The 13587-nt window shown below is 38.4% G+C and overlaps 1 protein-coding gene across 11 annotated transcripts in view; it reads left to right on the forward strand.

Moving 5' to 3' along the window:
- DZIP1L (DAZ interacting zinc finger protein 1 like) overlaps positions 1-13587 on the forward strand; it is a 47363-nt gene that overhangs the window by 16216 nt on the left and 17560 nt on the right. For 9 of the 11 annotated variants that reach the window (XM_059920258.1, XM_059920261.1, XM_059920256.1 and 6 more), the window contains 4 exons: positions 672-756; positions 3360-3493; positions 4171-4332; positions 7194-7322. In XM_059920258.1, coding sequence (XP_059776241.1) covers positions 672-756; positions 3360-3493; positions 4171-4332; positions 7194-7322 — 510 coding nt within the window. The remainder of the gene's footprint in view (positions 1-671; positions 757-3359; positions 3494-4170; positions 4333-7193; positions 7323-13587) is intronic. The other 2 variants (XM_059920251.1, XM_059920252.1) reach the window with 1 other exon arrangement.

A 13587-nucleotide genomic window follows, 5' to 3' on the forward strand; every position in this document is an offset into this window, starting at 1 on the left:
AGAGTGAAGTGGAATTTCAGATGTTATATTTACTACCCTTTGCTCCAGTGGTTCTCAACTCTGGGTGAGACTTGGACATTGGTGTTTTTTGAAAAAAAACTTTTTATTGTGGAAAATTTCAAACATATACGAAAGTAGAGAGAATAATAAAATGAACCCTCATCTTCACACTCTCCAGCCCAGTAGTTATGAACTCATGGCCAATGTTGTCGCATTTGTTCCTCTACCCAATTTCCCCACCCCTGTATTATTTTGAAGTGTATCAGTCATATGAGTTTATCTGTAAATATTTCACTATGTAGCTCTAAAAGGCAAGGACTCCCATCCCACTTTTAAACATAAACGTAATACCATCATCATGCCCTGAAAAACCAACAAAAATTCCTTAGTATCATCTAAGGATGATACTAATCATTGTTCCTAGCTCCCCACGGCACTGGGAGTGTTTTAAAATTCAGAAAAAGAAAAAAAATATATATATATATATTGGGGGGGGATAAAATATATAGTATATATATTTTGGGTTCAGTCACTGCCTTACTCAGTAAATCAAACTCTTCATTTGTGAAGCAGCCCAGGAGTCCCAAGGAATGAGAGTTTTGATAGAGGGAGAATCCCTGGCTGACTCAGGTGAGCTAATCCTGCACTTCCCACTACTTCCCTCTGTGTAGTGCCACCTGTGTGACAAGACCTTCATGAATGCCACCTTTCTCCGGGGCCACATCCAGCGCAGACATACGGGCGTGGTGGAAGGTGGTGAGTCCAGGTGGCCCTCCTGGGACTGTGCAAGGGCCTGGGCTTGTGTTCAGCGGGTGAGGGGCATGTGCACCACCAAAGCTGCCCTCAGAACCTCACCATCCAGTTGAGGATGGGGGGATCCCACGTGGGGCGGGGAAGGTTTCTGACCACGTGTTTAGAGAAAAAGGGCTGGGAGTCAGACAGGTAGGTTCTAGTCTTAGCTTTGTCCCCTTCTGTTATGTGACCATGGTCAGTGTTTCCTCCTCTGTGTCCTTCACTGTGAATGGGGCAGTCAGACAGAGTGACTTTGAAGGGCCCTTACCTCCCAGCCTTCTGGAATTTGCTGTCCTCTGGTGCTGACTATGAATAAGCTTAACTGGGCTTAATGAGCAGTCAGACCAATTCTTTGACTCTTTTAATGTCATGAGCTTATTATGACTTAATCACTGTAATTTTACTGTTTCAAATTCTAAAACGAGTAGCAAGGCTGTATGTTTTTCCCATTAAGAGGTTTGCATACTTTATATCTGTTTTTTGAGGTTCAATAAGAAATAGCTGTTAAAACGTAAAATAAATATAGATATGAAAATATAATGTGATAAAATGTAATATAAATTAAATATAAAAATCCCATTGAATAAAATATTTTTCCCTTTATTTTAATTTCTTTTTCAAAGAACAGAGTTTTAAAACAGCACAATTCACCTAGTTACTATGCATTTGTTATATATCTAATTCTTCTTGGTTCTGCATTGGAGGCTGCTAAAGAAAAACAGATTTTCCACTTATTAAATATTTTTTTCTGATAAAGATATATATCTTTGAAGAGATATTTGTACACATATTCATAGCAGCATTATTCATAGTAGCTAAGATGTAGAAGAACCCAAATGTCCATTGACAGATGAATGGATAAGCAAAGTGTGGTATATAGATACAAAGAAATACTATTCAGACTTAAAAAGAAAGGTAATTCTGCAATATGCTACAACAGGGTATTATGCTAAGTGAACTAAGCCAGTCACAGAAGGACAAATACTATATGATTTTACTTAAATGAGGTACCTAGAATAGTCAAATTCATAGAAACAGAAAGTAGAATGGTGGTTGCCAGGGGCTAGAGGAAGGGGGAATGGGGAGTTAGTGTTTAGTGAGTATAGAGTTTCTGTTTTACAAGATGAAAAGTATTCTGAAGGTGGATGGTGGTGATGGTTGCACAACATTATGAATGTTTGTAATACCACCGAACTATACATTTAAGAATGGCTAAGGTGGTAAATTTTGTGTTATGTATATTTTATCACAATAAAGAAATTGGAAAAAATATGCCTTTGATATAGAAAATTTAAATACAGAAAGGTAGAAAAGAGAAAATAAAAACTGTGGACAATATCACCTGCAGTTAATATGTTGGTATGTTCGCAGTCATTATTTTTCTTTATACAAATACAGTCATATAGGATGCAGTTTTGACACTGCTTATTTTCAATTAAGAATATATCACACTTTCCAAAGTCAGTAAATCATCTTTGAAAACATGATTTTTAATGGCTGAATAGTATTTCATCATGTGGTGATCATAATATATTTCACAATTGAATTATTTCTCAATTTATGTGGGCTACTAAAAAATTTTCCTATTATAAATCAGATGATGATAACATTCTTGTACATAAATCTTTGTGCATATTCCTTGTTATTTCCTTAATGTAAAGTGCTGTAGGGAGAGGAAAAATATGTTCTTAAGGCAACTTTTGCTACGTTAATGTTCATTAATTTATTGTCAGGCAGCTGGCTTCTCAGATAACCCAGCCCTCCCATTCCAGACTCACCTCAGATCACTTAATTAACCCAAATTAATTTACACTGCATCTAAAAGTTGCTTGTTTCTAAAAAGTCCCATCTGAGAAAAGCCATATATTTCTTTTCAAAGAAAAGGTTAAAGTTTCAATAACAGTACCATCTAATAGTCTCTAAATGTACTTTAAAAAGTAATAAATGTTCAAGTACAATTGGTGTCTTTTTCATGAACCCTTAACTCTTAGTTTATCAGTATGTGATTTAGTTAGAATATTCTTCTGTAATTCAAGGTTTCTTCGTAATGCATGCTGCCTTTTGTTCATTGGAAATTTAAAACCACACATTTAAACTACACTATATTCCTGAAAAGTGTGAACTTAAAACTACAATTATTATCACTATTTTAAATTCCCCTCTGATTGCTGTCAGGGTACGTAGATATGTTCTTTGTATGAATAATCAGTGTGTACACACTATTTGGTACTCTGCTTCTCTTACTCTGCTGATTTTGCATTCACATTGCCATGTGTTAGTACTGTCAAAATAGTTATTTTAAATGACAACAATAGTTCACATGGATTGAGCTGTCCTGCCAGGCACTACGCTAAGCCCTTTGCATTATCACATTTCATCCTCACAATAACTCTGGGTTAAGTGCTATTACTATGTCCATTTTCCAGTTTGGAGAAACAGAGGGTCAGGGAGGTTCTGTCATTTGCCCAAAGTCAGTGTACAATGTAAGTGGCAAAGCTGTACTCAGACTGAGGTGTGACGGTATACATTCCACGGACTTTGACTTACGCTGTCACCCTCTCTTTGAGTGGACCCCACAGGAAAGCAGAAGAAGCAGGAGCAGCCAGTGGAGGAGGTGTTGGAAGAGCTGTGGGCCAAGCTGAAGTGGACCCAAGGGGAGCTGGAAGCGCAGAGGGCGGCGGAGAGGCAGTGGCAGCTTCAGGTGGGCGTGGAGAGGAAACGGCAGGGGGCTTGGTCACAGACTAGCCGAGAGACCCATGATGCACTCGCATCCCACAGGGCCAAAATTCTGGCTCTTTCATAGAGCGGGAGTCAGAGCTAGGATGGCATCTTCCTGGATGTGCTAAATGATTTTAGGTAGTTTGGCAAGGAAAATTCAATTACTTGGTCAGACCTGTATGGCCAAAAGAGAGCTGCAGCTTCTTGCATTAGCACCCTCTGAGAGCATTTGAACCTGAATTTTCACTTCTTACAATATACTGTTAGCTTTTTGAGGACAAAGACTGGATAAGCTCCCAAAGGCAGCCCAGAGGAGGTACTCAGTAAATATTTGTAGAACGAAAATGCATAAACTTACCTCACTCCTTCTGGCATTTATTCATTCATCACTCCTTCCCTCAGCATGCATTTACTGAGCACCAACTATGCCAGGCATTGTGAGGAATATAAAGAGAGAAAAGACGTGATCCCCATCCTCAAGGGCCTTTACGGTTCAGATAAGACTAATCCCACTCCCGGTCCCAACGGTGGGGACTGTGGGATGAATGTTCTTTGGGTCTCCATAGTGGCTTGCACAAACAAGGAGCCTTAGCAGTTTCTCGGTAAATATTTGTCATAATGTGGAATTAATGATTCTCTTATTCTTGCTTTTCTTTGTAGGAAGCAGAGGTCACTCGCCAGAGGGAAGCAGAAGCTAAGAAAGAATTTGATGAATGGAAAGAAAAAGAGCAGGCCAAGCTCTACGGGGAAATAGACAAGCTCAAAAAATTATTTTGGGATGAATTTAAAAGTGTTGCCAACCAGAACTCTACGCTAGAAGAGGTACCCAACCTAAAAGGCTTCTCAGAGTTCTTTAGTTGAAAACCTGCTTATTTGTTCTCAAAATTCATTTCTTTGTGTGTACTAGTTCTCTGTCATCTGCCGTTGAGGGTGGGTAATACACTGTGAGGCCAGATACTAGAGGCCAGTGCCCAGGATTGAATCCCTGCTCCATCACATACGGGCTGTGTGATCTTAGGCGAGTTACCTAACTTTCCTGTGCCTCAGTTTCTTTTCTGTAGGATAGGTTTCTGAAAGGGTTAAATTAACACATAGACAGCACTTAACATTATCTGGCATATAGCAAGAGCTCCTGAGATATTATCCTTATTTTCGCAAAGGGCTTTCATCACTGCACAAGAAATGAGGCAAAATGTAAATGAATGCATTTTTCTTCTAACAAGTACTTGCTGAGCCCTGGCTACAGGCCAGGCTCTCTGCTGGGGTCTGTGGAGGTCACGCATAATAGCTAACATTTACTGAAACTTTTCTAGCCCCTGTGCAGAGTACTTTATATACACTAACTTTTAATCCTCATAACAACCAAACAACTATAACATTCTAAAGGTAGGTGTGTCATTAGTTTATTAATTTCTTTATGAAAGTTCTTTTTTTAGGGAATTCCCTGGCAGTCCAGTGATTAGGGCTCCGCGCTTTCACCGCAGGGATCCCTGGTCAGGGAATGAAGATCCCACGTGCTGCACAGTGTGGCCAAAAAGTAAAAAAAAAAAAATAATAAAGTTCTTTTTTTTTTTTTTTAAAAAAAAAGCTATTATCATTCCTCCTTTACAGACGAAGACACTGAGGTCACATAACTTGCCTAAGGTCACACAGCTGTTAAGAGGTAGAGCTGGGATTTGAACCCAGCTCCTTAAACTTCAAAGCCCCTGCTCTTCTACTGGATATATTATTAAGTTTATTCAAGAAAACCTTATTAAAGTTATCCGTGGACTGTATCTTCCCATATAAACCTGTATAACTAAAACTGTATCAGGGACAATGTTTGAGGAGAAGTATTTTCAGGATGTATTTAGCTCTTGTTGGTCCTCTGCACATCAAGGAGAATCTTTTCTTGATTTGAAAATGAATTGTGTAATAGTGTTTCTCATGATCATTGCGTGTTTTGCCTAAAGAAACACCTAGACAACTTTTCTGGAAGGGGATTGTTGTAGGATATGCGTGGAGCCTTGGTGGTCTCAATCTGAGACGGAAAGCCGAGGATGGAGGGCGGTGGGAGTGCAGTGAGAGCTCTGTGTGTGTGTGTGTGTGTGTGTGTGTGTGTGTGTGTGTGTATCGATAGCGACCCAGGTCCTCCCACTCCTAAATGTTCCCCCAGGGTGGACAGGGATGATCTGTGGAGGACGAGATGCTGCTCCGCCATGTGGACGCCACACTCCTAACCCCCAGCTCCACACCCATCCTCTCTGAGCTCATCTGAACCTCCCTGACTCCCATGCTTCCCCTGACATGGTGCTCCCTGACTAGACACGTTAGATACCTAGGTATTGATTTGAATTTGGAGTTGTTGTTCATAAACCGTGTCTTCAAAAATCAAAAGGTTACTTTTGGTTAGGGAATTCTGGGTTGTGGTAAATGAGGATGTAACTCTTACTACCATCCATGGTTTCCTTTTAACTTGGATCACACTGTCCTAAACTGGAACATCCATTTTTTTTTTTTTTTTTGCCTTTCCCCTATAGGATGGCTTCTGTTGTATTTTTGTGTTTGTGTGTCTCCCCCCCCCCATCTCCTCTCACCTGACATTTTATTATTTCACTTTTATTAAAGTATAGGAACCAAACTGGATACAAAATTCTCAGTGTAGTTGGATAATTATCTTGTTGATTTATTTTTTAAAAATTCTGGGGGATGGGGAAACAGATAAGATTCCATTTAGAGTGATTGTGAAAAACACTGTAAGTCCACTTTACCCCAGTTGAAAGGAAAACACCATGAAGGTTTGTGATGCCAAGAAAGCCAGCTCTCTGGTGTGTCATAAGCAGCAGTGTGAAGACAGAAGTGACACATCAGGGGCCGAAAGTTGTGCATACATCTGATAAAGCATTTGACTCTACAAAAATATTCAAGGGGTTTAGAAATGGTTAACACTTGGACCCAATATTGCTTTAGCAGGAATTGAGAAGAGTTAAAGATTAGCAAGAGTGAGAAGTTAAACTCAGGGACTTAACTGTTCTCTAAAGCTTTAATAGGGCTTATGTGTTTGATATAGTAATAGAGATGGAGATAATTGCTTTTGTCACTGCAGTAGTGATATATTTAAAAATATAACCATAGGGGGGTGGAAGGGCACCTTGTCTTTGATCCACTTTTCCATGCCTTTTCCTTCACACCATACACTATTAGCTTGGGAAGCACTAGGCATTGGTGACATGACTGCAAGCTGTGAAAAGCCAGGCCTTCTTGGTGACAGCCAGGATTTTTCTTTGTGGGAAGAAGGGCAGGAGTCCTCAGGGAGTGGTCTGGAGTGCCTGAGACCCTCCTCCAGGCTCAGATAGTCTGATTCTCTTCAGCCTAGTCGAGACTGAGGAAGAAATGGGAAAGCTGTCAGGCAAGTTCCGGGTTTGAAGCACAGCAGAATTTCAGCGCAATGGAAATGACAGTCTTAAATTCTGTTCTTCCATGGGAATTTGCTTCTCCTGCACAAGGACTGAGCTCTCAGGAGAACACTAGTGAAGGGGAGTGTGAACTTGTGTGAATGTTTGCAGGCATGCAGATACCTAGTGAGTTCAGGTTGGGGCTTTGTGGTTGGGGTTAGGTGTGCCCTTCTGACACCGCTCTGGGTATAAAAGACAACATCACGATTAGATCTTCATCTGAATGAAACTGCACCCTGGTCTTTTCAGAAACTGCAGGCACTGCAGTCCCACAAGGTGTTGAAGTCCAACCTCGGGTCTCTGCAGGATGAGGAGCCCGGGGAGCGACTCAGGCAGGCTCAGGAGCTCCGGGACCTGAAGGAGAAGATGGAGATTCAGGTGAGCCGATGCCCCGTGCCTTTCTTCCCAGAGCCAGGAGGGAACCGTGCTGTCTTCCAACAGAGTTTGTCGGTTTTGCTCTATGGTTTTAGGGAAGTTGAAAGACATCAAAATTCTATATTTTCAGACCTTCTGCCAATTCATGAAAGCATAGAGTAGGGTTCTTAGGGTTCTCAGGTGCGGCTGGTGACATACACGTGTGCAATGTCAGATTTGCCTGGGATTTTTTTCAAAATACATTCAGCCGTGTATCTTACTGGATGCCCTTGCCCTCATTTTGATTCCAACCCAGTTGAAAACAATTCTTAGAAAGTGTGACAGTCTTCTGGCTTTGAAGATATTTGGCATGGGTCTGATGGTGTGATGTTAAATACTTAACAACCGGTTGTCTGGAACTAAAAAAGCTTTGATTTGTAGCATTTGCCATTTTCTGTGGTGTAAATATTCCCACCATGGCTGATTTCATGCTGCTAATGTGAGGTCACTGGATATGGAACTGGGAAGACTTATGCACAATCTGCTCTCATGGGCTGGGAGGGGGTGGCCTGGCCTCCACTGGATGAACCTTACATCAGTCCAGTTACATATGGTCTGTATCACTGATAGTTCCATGGCAAGGAAGGGCAGTTGGCACAGTCGTTCAATCATGTTGTCCTGCTTCTGCTCTCCAAGACTGTTAAGAAAGAGCTTAACATTTAACTAGCAGAGGTAAAGCGTTTCCACTGCTTGATGTTTCAAGTTTCACATTTAAAAAAGCCGTTCTTTTTCTATGAACTCTTTCACATCCTTTGCCTATTTTTTCTGTTGATTTCCTTACCAATTTGTGAGTTTGTATAACGTATGGAAATTAACCAACCCTTTGTTGCTGTTGTTGTGGCTATTTTCCCCTGTTTCCTAGTCATCCTAAACTTTGTTTATCATGGTCTTGACCATACAAAATTAATAATGTTTATGTGGTCAAAATGATCAGATTATCAGTCTTTTGTTTATGGCCACTCTGAGATTTAAAAAGAAAATAATCATGGGAATTCCCTGGCTGTACAGTGATTAGGACTCCATGCTTCCACTGGCAGGGTCCCGGGTTCAATCCCTAGTCAGGCAACTAAGATCCCACAAGCTGCACAGTGTGGCCAAAAAGAGAAAAAGAAAATATTCCTGTGTTTTCTTTTTGTTTGTTTGCTCATTCATTCATCTGTTCATTCATTCATACATGTCACTTTATTGAGGTACAATTCACATGTAAAAAGCTGTATATATTAATGTATATAACTCATTGAATTTGGGGGTAAGTGTAGCCATATTTTGGCTATTGTGAATAATGCTGCAGGGAACATGGGAGTGTGAGTATTTCTTTGAGATCCTGATTTCAATTCCTTTGAATCAAAATCAAGAAGTGGGATTGCTGGATTATATGGTAGTTCTGTTTTTAATTTTTTTAATAAGAGGAAAACAAACAAGTTTATTAACATGTATACCTCATGGATACATGGGAGATTCCCCTGGGAAAATGAGTAACTCTCTTGGTTTTTAATTTTTTTGAGAAGCCTCCATACTGTTTATCCAGAATGACTGTACCAATTTACATTCCCACCAACAGTGTAAAATGTTTTCTTCTCTCCACATCCTTGCCAACACTTGTTATCTTTTGTTAGTTTTAAAAATAATAGCCATTCTGACAGGTATGAGGTGATAATCTCATTGTGGTTTGATTTGCATTTTTCTGCTGAATAATGATGTTGAGCACATTTTCATATACCTGTTGACTATTTGTAGGTCTCCTTTGGAGAAATGTCTATTCAAGTCCTTTGTCCATTTTTAATTGGATTGGTTTTTGCTATTGAGTTATATGAGTTCCTTGTATTTTGGATATTAACTCCTTATGAGATACATGGTTTGCAAATATTTTCTCCCATTTCATAGGTCATCTTTTCATCAGTTGATGGTTTCCTTTGCTGTAAAGAAACTTTAGTTTGATGTAGTCCCATTTGTTTATTTTTGCTTTTGTTGCCTGTGCTTTTGGTATCACATCCAAAAATCATTGACAAGATCAATGTCCCTGTTTTCTTCTCGGAGTTTTAGGGTTTCAGGTCTTACATTTAAGTCTTTAATCCATTTTGAGTTGGCTTTTGTGTATGGTGTAAGATATTGGTCCAATTTCATTCTTTTGCAGGTGGATATCCATTATCCCCAACACCATTTACTGAAGAGACTATTCTTTTCCCATTTTGTATTCTGGGTGCCCTTGTTGAAGATTTGTTGACCATACATATGTGGGTTTAATTTTGGATTTCGTATTCTGTTCCATTGGTCTGTGTGTCTGTTTTTATGCCAGTACTATACTGTTTTAATTACTGTAGCTTTGTAATATAATTTGAAATCAGGAAGTGATGCCTCTAGTTTGTCTTCTTGCTCAAGATTGGTTTGCCTAATTGGGGTCTTTTGTGATTCCATGTGAATTTTAGGATTTTTTTTTCTATTTCTGTGAAAAATGACATTAAAATTTTGATACGGATTGCTTTGAATATGTAAATTGTTTTGGGTAGTATGGGTATTTTAACAATATTCTTCCAATCCATGAGCATGGGATATCTTTTCATTTATTTGTCTTCTACAGTTTATTTCATTGACATTTTATAGTTTTCACTGTATAGCTCTTTCACCTCCTTGGATAAATTTTTTCCTATATTTAATTGATTTTGATGCTATTGTAAATGGGATAGTTTTCTTAATTTCTTTTTTGGATAGTTTGTTTTTAGTGTAGAGAAATACAACTGATTTTTGCATGCTGATTTTGTATCCTGCAACTTTACCAAATTTGTTTATCCTAACAGTTTTTTTTTTTTGGTGGAGTCTTTAGGATTTTCCATTTGTAAGGTCATCGGTTATCTCATCTGCAAACAGATAATTTTACTTCTTCCTTTCCAATTTGGATGCCTTTTATTTCTTTTTCTTGTCTCAGTGCTCTGGCTAGGACTTCCAGTACCATGTTGAATAAGAATGGTGAGAGTGAATATTCTTGTCTTGTTCCTGATCTTGGAGGAAAAGTGTTCAGCTTTTCACTGTTGAGTATGGTGCTACCTCTGGGCTTGTCATATATATGGCCTTTATTATGTTGAGGTATATTCCTTCTATACACACTTTGCTGAGAGTTTTTTTTTTTATCATAAAAGGATATTGAATTTTGTCAAATGATTTTTCTATATCTATTGAAATGATCATATAATTTTATCCTTTATTTTGTTAATGTAGTGTATCACATGTATTGATTTGTGTATGTTGAACCATTCTTGTATCCTGGGGATGAATCCTACTTGATCATGTTGTATGATCCTTTTAATGTGCTTGTATTTTGTTGAGTATTTTTGCATCTATGTTCATTAAGGATATTGGCCTATAATTTTTTTTCTTGTAGTGTCCTTCTCTGGCATTTGACAAGGGTAATACTGGCCTCATAAAATGTGTTTGGAAGTTTCTTCCTCTTCAATTTTTGGGAAGAATTTGAGAAGAATTTGCATTAATTCTTTAAACATTTGGTAGAATTCACCAGTGAAGCCATCCAGTTCTGGGATTTTCTTTGTTGGGAGATTTTTGACCACAGATTCAATCTCCCTACTCATTATTGGTCTGTTCAGATTTTCTATTTTTTTATGATTCAGTCTTGGTTGGTTGTATGTTTCTAGGAACTTGTCTATTTTTTCTAGGTTATCCAGTTTATTGGTGTGTAACTGTTTATAGACATTTCTTGTAATCCTTTGCATTTCTATGATAACAGTTGTAGTGTCTCCTCTTTTATTTCTGATTCTATATGTTTGAGACTTCTCTTTTTTTCTTAATCTAGCCAAGGATTTGTCAATTTTGTTTATCTTTTCAAAAACTAACTCTTACTTTTGTTGATCTTGTCTATTGTTTTTCTATTCTCTATTTCATTTATGTCTGATCTACTCTTTATTACTTCCTGCCTTTTGCTAACTTTGGGTTTAGTTTATTCTTCTTTTTCTAGGTCCTTGGGGTGTAAAGTTAGGTTATTTATTTGAGATCTTTCCTTTTTCTTAATGTAAAATTTTATGACAGTAAACTTCCCTCATAGAACTGCTTTTGCTGCATCCCAGAAGTTTTGGTATGTTGTGTTTCCATTTTTGTTTGTCACAAGTTATTTTTTTGTTTCTCTTTTGATTTCTTATTTGTTCAGGAATGTGTTGTTTAATATCTACACATTTGTAAATTATCCTGTTTCTCTCCTATTATTGATTTCTAGTTTCATAGCATTGTGGTTGGAAAAGATTAACTTGATATGATTTCAAGCTTAAATTGGCAAGACTTGTTTTGTGGGCTAACGTGTGATCTGTCCTGGGGAATGTTCTTTGGGCATTTGAGGAGAATGTGTACTCTGCTACTTGGACGGGATTTTCTATGTATGTCTGTTCAGTACACTTGGTCTATAGTGCTGTTCAAGTCCATTGTTTACTTATTGATTTTCTGTCTGGATGATATATCCATTGTTGAAAGTGGAGTATTGAAATCCCCTACTATTATTGTATTACTTTCTATTTCTCCCTTCAGTTCTGTTAATATTTGCTTTATATATTTAGGTGCTCCTATGTTGAGTGAGTATATAGTCGTCCCTCAGTATCCATTCATAGGAGATTGGTTCCAGACCTGCTATGGATACCAAAATTCTCAGATACTCAAGTCCCTTATGTTTTGCACATCCTCCCATATACTCTACATCATCTATAGATTACTTCTAATTACTTATAATACCTAATACAATGTAAATTCTATGTAACTAGTTGTAAATATTGTAATACAATGTAAATGCTATGTAAATCGTTGCCAGCAAGAGGCAAATTCAAGTTTTGCTTTTTGGACCTTTCTGGAACTTTTTTCCAAATATTTTCAATCCATGGTTGGTTATAATCCATGGATGTGGAATACACAGATGTGGAACCTATGGATATGGAAGGCTGACTGTATATTTACAGTCGTTATATCCTCTTGATGAATTGATCCCTTTATCAGTATGTAGTGACCTTCTTTGTCTCTAGTAACAGTTTTTGACTTAAAGTTATTTTGTCTGATATAAGTATAGGTACCCTGTTCTCTTTTGTTTACCATTTGCATGAAATGTCTTCTCTCATCCCTTCAGTTTCAGCCTATGTGTGTCCTTAAAGCTAACCTGAGTCTCTTGTACGCAGCATATAGTTGGATCTTTTTTTAAAAATCCATTTAGCCACTTTTGATCTTTTGGTTGGAGAATTTAATCCATTTAAATTTAAAGTAATTACTGATAGGTAAGGATTTTCTATTGCCATTTTGTTAATGGTTTTCAGACTGTTCTGTAGTTACTTTGTCCCTTTCTTTTTCTCTTGCTGTCTTCATTTGTGAGTTGATGATTTTTTTGTCATGGTATGCTTTGATTCCTTTCTCTTTCTCTTTTGTATATCTGCTACAGGTTTTTTCTTTGTGATTAGTATTAGATTATATAAAACATCTTATAATTACAGCACTCTGTTTTAAGCCAAAAACAACTTAACTTTGATTGCATACAAATAGTCTACACTTTTACTTTTCCTCCTCCACACCTTCCGCTGTCCACAAGCTAGCCAGTAGGGTCTAAAGCTGGTGTTGAGATCCGTATGCCAGGACCAAAAGCCGAGTCAGCTGTGCTGATTCCCTGAGTTCTGGGTGGGGTGAGGCAGAAGTGGGCGTCCTGGGCAGCATCCTTCAAGGCTGGGGCAGTTGGGTGCTCACTTGCTCTCACTGTCCCCATGGGAGAGATTGTGGGCTGAGGGGGTCTCTCTTGGCGCTGAGCTGTGCCGCCTTGGGTGAGGGGTGACACGGGTGAGGTGAAAACTGTTCTTCTTCCCCTCTTCAGTGTGTCTATTCTTGGGTTTTTTTGCTTCACTGAGGTGCTGGGACCTCTCAGCTGGGTTCCCAGGCTCCCATAAAAAGGTCTCATCTGTGGGTGTTTTGAGAGCTGGGACCTCCTGGTCCATCATCTTGCTGACGTCACTTACATGTTTTAAGTTGAAATCTTTGACCACCTAGAATTTATTTTCGTTTAAGATATGAAATAAGGATCCAAGTTCATATTTTTTTTCAGGCAGTTAACTACTTGTTTGAACACCATTTGTCAATAATCCATCTTCCCCCAGACTAAGATTCTATTTTTTCCCCATCTTTGTCTGGTTTTTCTACTACTCGTGTAGCTTTATAGTATATTTTAATATCTAGAGGGGCCCACTTGATAAGCATTTAATTTTTT

This window comes from Balaenoptera ricei, chromosome 4 (assembly GCF_028023285.1).
Source record: "Balaenoptera ricei isolate mBalRic1 chromosome 4, mBalRic1.hap2, whole genome shotgun sequence".
In the NCBI taxonomy this organism is placed as follows: Eukaryota; Metazoa; Chordata; class Mammalia; order Artiodactyla; family Balaenopteridae; genus Balaenoptera; species Balaenoptera ricei.